At 44.5% G+C, this 10,804-nt stretch overlaps 1 protein-coding gene across 2 annotated transcripts; it reads right to left on the reverse strand.

Annotated features, from left to right (window-relative positions):
- Positions 1-6,965: 6,965 nt before the first annotated feature.
- Positions 6,966-10,329, reverse strand: LOC125511223 (WAT1-related protein At5g64700-like). Of its 2 annotated transcripts, XM_048676547.1 has the most exons (8): positions 10,274-10,299; positions 10,137-10,187; positions 9,995-10,057; positions 9,166-9,282; positions 8,029-8,269; positions 7,764-7,922; positions 7,519-7,667; positions 6,966-7,433 (listed from the first exon to the last, which is right to left on the reverse strand). In XM_048676547.1, exons 1-8 carry the CDS (start codon positions 10,288-10,290, stop codon positions 7,241-7,243), a joined length of 990 nt encoding a protein of 329 aa, XP_048532504.1. In that variant the 5' UTR covers positions 10,291-10,299; the 3' UTR covers positions 6,966-7,240. The 2 variants fall into 2 exon arrangements, with proteins under 2 accessions (XP_048532504.1, XP_048532503.1); XM_048676546.1 differs by having other exon boundaries at positions 10,137-10,329.
- Positions 10,330-10,804: the final 475 nt, after the last annotated feature.

Here is a 10,804-nt window from a genome sequence, read left to right on the forward strand (position 1 = left end):
TGTTCCCGGTGCGTGATGACGTGCTCACCATACGATCAGCTAGGCGGCCTAGGCCCTGGCCATGCATAGCATGGATCGGTATGACAACAAGATGATGTGGAATATGCCTCGTGCCGAAAACTAAAGCATATTTATATTTCTACTAAAGAAATAAAAAGGTTTCAATATTTCCAACTTTGTGACTCGGATGCTTTTTGGACATTCTCTACAAAAAATAGTACTCGGTGACTAATGCTCAGTGAGTCAATTCGGACTATATATTTCCGCAGACATTATTCCGTTTGGAAGAGGCCCTTCAGTGACCGCAGTAAACAAATACTACATCTTTATGAAACGGTGGAGGCATACTACGCATGATGTGGAAAAAAGAAAAAAGGGCAGTAGTAAACAAATGCATCTTTATGAAGATTATGTAGAGGGATCAATATCAGAAGTGACGCATGATGTGGAGAAGGAGGAAGGGCAGCAACTATAGACCAAGAGTAAAATGATTGTAGGACAAGTTGTATTAGTGTCTATTGCCTTCTAAACGACACTAAATCCAGAATATTGCCTGCATGTTACCCCTTCGTTACAAAATAATTGAAGTTCTGGCTTTGTTCTAAGTTAAATTTGTTTAAGTTTTACCGAACCTATAGAAGAATACATTAATATCTACAACATCAAATATATACATTCTCAGACAATCGAAATGTAGTGCTAAGAAATATCTACCAGGGTCGAGTTTGCTCGGGGCGCTCTAAGTGCCGTGAGTACATCATGGCATACAAGATTGGTGGTTGTAACCAAAAGGTTACTAATTACTGTAGATCAAGCATGTTAAACCAATCACATTTCAGTGTATGCCTCTATGGCGTGCCTGGTTCATGTGTAATTTTAGCTGTTGTTGCTGTGACACACAGGATGGTGCACTGCAGGGCATTAAACTAACAATTTGATATAGATTTTTTTCGTGAATACGCAAAGCTTGCATGCCATTTCATTGATAGAAAGATTAGACTGAGTACACAGGTACACAACACATGACACGAACGCAAGCAAGTGTGTATATGGTGACCGGAGCAGAGAGACAAGGGATGCTCCGCCCATACAGAGGATACAACACAGCTAAACCTACCAAACCCGAGCCATGGGCGGCGATGCCAAGCCAACGAGAACTCCAACATCGTCTGAGCCAAAACCGGGGACACCGCGAGCGATCAAGATAGTGCCTTCAAGAAGGAATACGACGCCGAGACAACGTCACTATCCGGTCTGAGGAACCCGGACCTAGGGTTTCCCCTGAGCTCGAAGAGGGGTGCAGCTGAAGGCCTTGGCAGTGCCTCCAAGAAGGAAAACGACACCTGCTGGAGCCGTCGCTATCAGCAACGGCAAGCCGAGCATGGATCTCTCCCTGGCCTGAAGCTGAGCGATCCCATAGCCGCCGAGTCCGAAATCAAAGATGGGGAGGCCAACACTGGTCGGAACCACCATGTTAGGAAGGGGTTGGCGGGGCTGCACCTGCCGTTGGAGGGTGGCATCGCCTCTGAGCCCGTGAGCATAGGATCTGGCAAAAGGGGGAGACTTTAAGGCATACAGGGTAGGGCGGGCGACAGGGCGAACCACGTGGGGATCTTGGGGCGACGACATCCAGCAGCGCCGGCAAGGGAGGACTGGAGGGACACATATCCGAGTTGTTGTGGCCTTAGCCGTCGGGACATCAGCGAGCAAGGTAATAAGCTGGAAGGATCCCAGCTACCTAGTCGCTGAGCCCGGAGCTGCCCGGTTGGGGACGCCGGCAGCGAGGGACACCGGAGCACTGGTAGAAAAAGGGCCTGTTGTCCCGGTTCGTAAGGGCCTTTAGTCCCGGTTCCTGAACCGGGACTAAAGGGTCGGTACTAATGCCCTGACCCTTTAGTCCCGGTTCAAACCAGAACCGGGACTAAAGGCCCTCCACGTGGCCGGTCCACCTTTAGTCCCGGTTGGTAACACCAACCGGTACTAAAAGAAATTTTCTGATTTTTTTGAAATTTTTTTATTTTCAAATTTCTGAATTATTTTAACCTCTAATCTCTAATCACCCCTCATCACTGCTCAATTTAATCTCTAATCACCCCTCATCATTCCAAATCATCTAACTTCCCGGATGGTCAACCATCCTCCCACTCCCCCAGCCTGAGCACGCTTAACTTTCGGGTTCTATTCTTCTCATTTCCAAGTCTGCACTCGTTGTTTTCCTGAGAAGTTTAGCTTGAGCATGAAGTCACATATTAACCCTCAGAAGTTTAGCTTGAGCATGAAGTCACATATTTCACTGTTTGAGTTTGAAACTATTGTTCTAAAAAACAATAATTTTTTAGTAACACTAATATTTCTTGAATAAGTAGTTTGACCATTGTTTGACCACAGTTTGACCACAGTTTGACCAGATTTGACCAAAATTCAAAAAAACTGAAATAATTATTTAATAACACTAATATTCTTGAATAATTATTTAGTAACACTAATACTTCTTGAATAAGTAGTTTGACCAGATTTAATGAAAATTTAAAAAAACTGAAAATTTGAGCATAACTTTTTTTCCTTTTGGAATTTGAGGATTCTACAAATTTGCAAATAGGCCGTAGGCGGTCTCCATCGGATGTAACTTTTCGAGTAGATGATTTTTCATATAAAAAACTTTTTAATCCGAGTTCGTATGCAAAAGTTATGCCCATTTTACAAATTCCAGAGAGATTTTGTAAATAAAGTAGAAATTCATATTTGTAAATTTTCCCGACAACTAGACCACATATCACATGGGAAACTTTTTTTTTTTTTTTGGCATTTCCATCATTTTTTTGTTTTTTCTAAAACTGAAAAGGCGGTCCACTGGGGGGGGGTTTGAAAATGGGACCTTTAGTACCGGTTCGTGCCATGAACCGGTACTAATGCCTCAAAGCCCATTAGTCCTGGTTGGTGGCACCAACCGGGACTAAAGGTCTAACCTTTAGTCCCGGTTGGTGCCACCAACCGGGACTAATGGGCATCGCACCCTTTAGTCCCGGTTCGTGGCATGAACCGGGACTAAATGGCCCAGGTGAACCGGAACTAATGCCTTAGCCGCACGAACCGGGATAAATGCACCCATTGGTCTCGGTTCTAGACTGAACCGGGACTAATGGGCTTACCCGGCCTGGACCAAAGCCCCCTTTTCTACTAGTGGAGAGACACGAGCATGAGGCCACCGGTGCCGAAACAGCACTGACAAGGACCACTGCGGGAAGCCTCGTGCCAGGCACAACCTCAGAACCATCGCCGTCTCGACGCAAGAACCATCACCGAGGCTCGGGGGGTGGAGGGCGCCGGAGACCGTGGCAACGGCCAGGATCACCGGATCCGCCACCGGCTGGCAGGCTCGAGCAACAGCTGGTGGGAGGGTGCCCGGAAATCGCCAGGGAGGGCCCCAGGGTCGTGGGCCGAGGGGGCGGAGGCACGTGAGATGGGGGACGCCCGTGACGGCAGAGGATGGCGAGGGAGGAGCGGCTCGCCGGAGGAGGGGCAAGGCCGACGGGGAGGGGGCGCAAATCCACCACCGCCGGACCAGCGGGAAGGGGTGAGGCGCGGGGGTGGACGGGGAGGGGGGTTGGGGGCGCGAGGGGCGCAGATCTGCCCCGCCACCGCCTTCCTGGGGTCCGGCGCGGCTCCGCCGGCCGGCCCTCCGGCGGTGGCGGAGAATGTATCGATGGCGGCTAGGGTTCTCCCGTGTCGCCAGAGGAGGGTGACGCGCGGGGAGGGGGGGAGGGGGGGGGGGTGGGGAGGGATGGACTCCACAATTCGCAATGTCTCAAGGTATATGTAAGTATTAAACTTCTCAGGTGTTGTGTACACGATGTGCTGTGTCATCAAACTTTTTGTCAGGCATGATGTAATCGTCAGCTTTAGTAATCGTAATGTGGTGAACTCCCATTCTTCTGTGTTTCTTTTTCTATTACCATTCAATCCCAAAGTTGACTTGGAATTGAACATGTGATTGTATGCAAACTAAATTAGTGTCGCCTTCCAATAAAGTGTAAATTAATGTGCAAAATAAATTTAGTCATATTTCTTTTAATTTCACATGATGAAACCGCGTATTGGGCATAAAATGCAATGAAATTCAAATTGAACTAAATTAGTTATCTAGTAAGCCAAATACAATACGCTTAAGTTTGACACGGTAGTGTATAACGCTGCCAGGTGCCAAAATAAATAGGTGATATATCATAGATGAGAGTAAAACTGTAAATTAACATAACTGAATTGTTCATAATTGTTAGAGTAAATCCGAGACCACCGTCGATCATCCAAAGACTAACCAATCACACGAACACGACACCGAGATTTGTTAACGAGGTTCACCGATATAGTTATAACCCAGGGCTTAACTATGGGCGCTCCTTCCTATGACACCGCTATAATACCGCACCCGGTCGCCTCTGGACGCCGGCACATACCGCCGGCTTCCCCTGCATTCCGATGCTATTATGTTGGCATAGGTTACATCGTGTGTCTGTCCCCGCTATATAAGAAAGGCCTAGAATACAAGTATCCTACTTGGATACGACTCCATATCCTATCTGAACACAATACAACTCAGAGTCCAACCATAACCTACCTTGTACACAATATTCGACACAACTCTAACAAATTCCACCTTGGCGAATATTCTCCGCCACCTTGAGTTCGTCAATGCATCAAACTTTCATGTGCATTGGATTTGAGCTTATCCCGTGAGCACCGCTGCTACTCCAAAGACTCCATATGACTTCACCTGCAACTTGTAGTCCCGTCTTTTCTTGACCATAGTCAACACTCGAGCAAAATTAAGTTCCTTGTTACTCTAGTTTGTGCTTCCAACTTTCAGAGCATCAGTCCAATGACATCACACACTGATCACTGACCTGTGTGAAAGTTAATAACTCACATATTGGGTGTCACACATAAGAGTTACCTGAACTCAACATCACCGTTCTTCCTTGACCGCATGTCTGAAACTTGAAAGAATTTCATCATCGCTTGTAGTCATTTCGAGTCAAATTCGCATTTATCTCACCACATGTATGACCACCAGAGCCCTGGCCCGTCTCCATGTCCCGTGCATACCACACGCCTCACCGCTATTACCGCGTCGAGCCTTCGCTGTCCTGGTCGAGTCTCAAGGGTCGCGAACCCACACCACTCAACCCCCACTGCAGAGTACCACCGATCATCACCGACCGATGACGAGTTTCGTGCTTCCATCAGACCACTGGGCTCCAGTCCGAACTACATGTCCCTCACTTTTTCCCGCTGAAATAGGCTTCAACTCTGTGCACTTACGCCGTAGCCCCTCAATCCAGCTCCACCTTCAACATGACTCCATGGTAGATGATCAGTCTACCCACGCGCCCCATCAACTTCAAGCTTCATGTGTACATCACCTTGAATCAACCCCGCACCATAACCTTTTCGAAGCCCACAAGCCCTCGGGGCCTGCGCCACGTGTTTCCAGACCCCAGAAGTCGGTCACCATCAGCATCACGCTCCTATATCGCCGTCGTCGATCCCGCACCGTCTTCTGTATCAACCGACTTGAGTCAGTCCGTCAGACTGGAGAGTCTGACCCAGCCGCCCTTGCCCGGCTACAACGACACACTCCAAACTTCTCAAGCCTTCACCGTAACCAACACCATCCATACATAGAAGTGTACCAGCAAAAAAAAACCAAATCAAAATCCCTCACAGCCTTTCCGTGTGAACACCACACGTATATAGCTATTGGACTTATCTTCTTTTTTCTTTCTTGATAGCATCCCGGTCTTGACTAGTCTTTGTGCCAAATTTTTTTCCCAAACAAATCGTGTGCCTTCAAGCTTAACCTCATGTAGTCCTAGCGCACCAAGCTCAAACAAATCGCTGACTGCCACCACGCCTTGGGCCTTGGCTTCCTGCAGCCCACTTGCCTGCGGCCTCTCTTGGGTCACGCGCCCTTCAGCTGCCTACCCGCACCGGCCTGCACGTCGCTCCAGCATCGATGGATGATCCGGCCCTCGCCTGTACGTGCGTGTGCCACGCAACCCTAGCAGCTCTGCACTACCGTTGTACGCTAGGACCGATTTCGATCTGCTGTTGCTTGCCGAAGATAACACAACACGACCGGTCTGCCTGGATCATAACTCGCCCATTATATTCATCCCGTATTACAATCGCTTCTCGCAGATTTATGTCGACGCTTCTAGATCAATGATCTGCAGTCTCCGAATAACCTAGCTCATGATACCACTTGTTAGAATAAATCTGAGGCCATCGTCGATCGGACTAAGCAATCACACGAGCACGACACCGAGATTTATTAACGAGATTCACCGGTATGGCTACATCCCCGGAGCTTAACTATGCGCGCTTCTCCCCATGACACCGCTCCAATACTGCACCCGGTTGCCTTGGACGCCGCCAGATGCCGCCGGCTTGCCCTGCGTTCCGATGCTATTACGTTGGCATAGATTACATTGTGTGTCTACCCCTGCTATATAAGAGAGGCCTAGAATACAAGTGTCCTACTTGCACACGATTCTATATCCTATCTAAACACAATACAACTCAGAATCCAACCGTGACCTACCTTGTACACAATATTCAATACAACTCTAACAATAATCGTGTCTGCAATAGTAAAAAAGAAAAGAAAAGAGATTCAACCATGTGGTGAAAACGCAACTGTCCAACCAGTAATTGCAACCACAAACACCACGATAGTCGCATTCAATGAATTTTAGACAACTTAGAGCAAAGAAAATAATTTTAGGTAAATCGTGTAAACAAAGAAAGGAATACAGACCCACACTGTCAGTAGATAGGAGTATATCAAAGTGGAATGAACCAATCTCTTCGCCAGGCTTTTGGCGTGATCTGGTATCTTTAGAACCGTGGAGAAACAACACTATGAATAAGACAAAACAAAAAGGATACTAAGTGGGCAACCGAAGTAGACGCAAAGCATAATTTACATTTCATTCCTGAAGTAAATTGAGAATAGCAAAGATGAAATTGGGGCCCTGTGCCATCTCATGTGCTGCACACCCATACGCCCTGGCCTGATGCATACATAGGCAGAGCTACAGAGATACATAAACTTAAGCTAATACCCGCTTGATACTCCATACTAAGCTAAATTAGGAGACAAAACATGTTCAAATATTCTGAAAATAATTGCAGACACACATTCATGTTTAATGTATAGCCTCAAAAAGCTTGCCACATGTCAGTCTTCTCTTTCGCACTGCTTGATCGAATCTCGCGTTAATGGAACTGGTGCGCCGCTTTCTTGTTCCTCCAAATCAAAGCTTGCTGCATTTGCTTCGATGCCTCCTTGCTTGCTGAGAGTTACTTGCTCTATCCTCTTCCCCCAGAGAACATTGTACAGGCCACCAACCATCAGCGCGCCGCTTATTACACTGTTCATCAGAAGAGAAATTTCAAGAAGATAAAGATTGATGTAGCTCTTATGTCTAGCGAGCAAACGTTAAGTCGACAATGGACCTTCCAAGGGTGACTGCTTCTCCTATGAGAAGTGACAGAACGATGGTGATGACGAAAGTTAGGGGTACCGTCATGGCCAGGAAAACCGGGCCACAGTTGTCAATTACCCAGATCAGCAGGTAATTTGAAAATGCAGAAACAACCACGCCCTACAACATAAAAGTATTTTCAGATGTCAGGATTAAAAAACAGTCTTCTGATCAATCGACATGATTTGCTTCTGTTGAGGGGATTGTTATACTTACAGAATAGACGATCTCGACAAGACCTACATCCAGGCTCGGCTTCCATCTTGAAAAATCTCTCTCCATCACAAGAGCCATGAAAAAAGATTGAACGGTCGCAAAGACAATCTGAAGGGTCATGTTAAGCAGCATGGAAGGGTACTCCTCCAGCAAAGGGCCCTAGAAAGCAACATGCAAGCTAAATTTAGCATGAATAAATTAGCTTCTGAACATGCGCGCGCGTGCGCGCACACACCTTAACGTGCGCACATAGCAAGATGCATACCTGAAACACTGTCCAAAGAGCAAACAGTAGAGTCGCAAGTGACTGCAGGAGAATTCCCAATATCCAGCTCCTTGAGGCATGGATATCAACTCGGCTTGTGTGATGAAAAAGAGGGTGGTGGATGATGGATTTGAGCTCAGGTCCTTGGTATAGCGCTAGTACGGCAACACCAGCAGCACAAAGCACTATACCAGAAACTTTCACAATCCCATGGAAGCTCTTTAGTTTCAAGGACTCCATTCTACCATAAGTGGCACGACAAATCACTCACTGATCGACGGAAGTTTGATCATAAAAGTTCACATTGTATGCAAAACAAGTCGAACTTATTTTTCACTCCCACTATCGCTACTACACCAAGTTCATCAAAGCACTCACATCTACACAGAAGTAGGTTTACACAACTGATGGTTCGTTAGCAATCTCAAAAACAATCAACAACTAATGGTTCATGTTAGACAACTGATTTCACGTGAACATAAGTAATAGCAATTGACTAGCACTCCCACTATAAATAAATATAAATCGCTGTAATTATTTTATTGAAGCAAAGTTAATGAGAGAGAAAGTTATCACTCAAAGGTGTTACCTCCACCCTTTGTCTAAAGTTTGATAGAAGCTGAGTCCAGTCATCGCAATTAGGCTTGACTAGGCCCCTACAGTTTTCCAGCCGAAAAATGGTTACGCAAGCTGTTGGGACTGGTTTAGGACCGGCTAGGTTCGGTTTGGTAGTAGGGTCTACGATGATCTTGCTATTGATGCAACATGTAGAACTGAATTAATTATTATATTTCTTTCTCTGAACAATTGTGTAGTTTCCTAGAGCAAAAGGAATATTTTTGTTTCCTGTGATCTTAACATGAAGAGTTATAAACATCACAATATAACCATTTCATTAGGCTGCAAAACATCTCTAAATTACAATCTCAACTATGCCCGTCACTGATTCTCATAATCAGACGTTTATGCAAGCTATTCTTCTGTATATAACATATTCGTGTTGCTTACGTATGGGTATCCTAAATAAATTTTTACTGACATCAGATTTATGACATGTTTAAAATTTAATTGTCACAAGGGAAAAAAAAATGGCCTGGCCTTCAAGGAAGTAATGCAATCATCATTAAAAACACATACCCCAATAGAAAAGCCAAAAAGAAAGTTAACACTGGTTGGAGATTTTGTACTGCAGTAGCAGAAGTGGCTGAAGCATAATTGAGGCCAACGAATGATATGTTTAGAGAAGCAGACACCCTGGAGAAACGAGATAAAAGAATATTATTAGTAAAATATTTGCCAGAATAAGATGTATAACATTTATAAAGAAAACGAAACAGTTAAGATAACTACGAAATACCAAGTGTCAGTTGTAAGCAAAAAAAACTGGTATGATTTTACACAATAACTATTTACATAATTCTTAGCTTTGCATAACATTTCTGTTGAAAGTAAATCAGTTAACCTAACTAAACAGCTACTTTCCCACAAAGAGGAAAAATTGGAAATATAGATTAAATATGATATAACTGAAATTCTCTGTCGGAAAGGCTGGCTTGCAATTGACGAAGGTGATGGGTATACTACACTGCAACCAACAGGGCCGAGGGATGAACCTAATGAAAATAAAGTATTTTTTTATATCACGAGGGTACACATGGATGCACATAAAAGAACTCCAAACATATAAAGTTTGGCCGTATGCATCTCTCCGATGTAGACGCCGGGGGATGACCTCCTTTTCTAAAAAAATATAAAGTTTGGATAACCAGCAGAATGAAACAATTACGGTATTAGATAGATGTCTAACAACACCAAGTCACAATTCCTCACATGAATACACCCATTCCACTAAAATACAAAATTACGAAAATAATACATCATTGCAAACCCATTTTTTTATCTAGCAATGCCATTTGATAAACAAGATGATTAACTATACACAACACTTCTGCATTGTACTTCCTACTCATATAATGCATGCACAAATAGCTTCAGACAGACTTTGTGTGACAGTTGTGGGGCGGTTTTCCTGCAAAAATAAAATCTCAATTCATGCTTCCTAGATGAAATCCAGATCCAGGCAAAGAAGCAGCCAAAAATCTGCATACCTTTCAGTTGCAAAAGCAATGGGCAGTAACAACATTGTAGCTATTACATGCCTGTAGAAAACAAGAACATATGTACTTGTACCTTGGTTAAAAGCAACTTTGGTGAGTATCTGCATAACCCCATAGATAAACCTTACGAGAAATGAAACAGCATAAGGTGATGTCTTCCCCATTACTCTCGTTTGTTAGAACTTCAAAGACGATTGCTTAAATACTACTACTTGTCCATCGAGGCTCGTCATCAAACCTTCACTGTCAGGACACCTCATCAAACCTTCGCTGTCATAAGGTTTGTTCAGATAGGACTCATAGGTATCCACTTAAGGAAATATTATCTTACGTATGTTTCACTATGTGGAGGCCACATTAGTCGCTTGCTTTAATCGAGGTTAAAAAATTGCAGCAACAGTTTTTAGGTCTAACAAGTTAATTGGTTACATCTTACTCCCTCCGTCCCAAAATAAGTGTCTTAACTTTGTACTAGTTTATACTAAAGTTGAGACACTTATTTTGGTACGGAGGGAGTACTTCGCAACACATCAAAATTTTACACTGTGCAAGACACAATAATTGCAACAAACTGGGTATTTTATCAGTTCCAAGGTGCTTGTATGAATGCATGATGCATCTACCCAGCAGCAAATTGGCATAGATTTGAAGCATCCAAC

Source organism: Triticum urartu, chromosome 5 (genome assembly GCF_003073215.2).
Source record: "Triticum urartu cultivar G1812 chromosome 5, Tu2.1, whole genome shotgun sequence".
Taxonomy (NCBI): Eukaryota; Viridiplantae; Streptophyta; class Magnoliopsida; order Poales; family Poaceae; genus Triticum; species Triticum urartu.

Coding starts and splice junctions, on each gene's coding strand:
- LOC125511223 (XM_048676546.1), bottom strand. CDS start 10,309: ATGGGGAAGACATCACCTTATGCTGTTTCATTTCTCGTAAGGTTTATC. Junction 8,270..9,165: donor TTTTTGGCTTTTCTATTGGG/GTATGTGTTTTT, acceptor CACTTATGGTAG/AATGGAGTCCTTGAAACTAA. Junction 7,434..7,518: donor GAAGCAGTCACCCTTGGAAG/GTCCATTGTCGA, acceptor TCTGATGAACAG/TGTAATAAGCGGCGCGCTGA.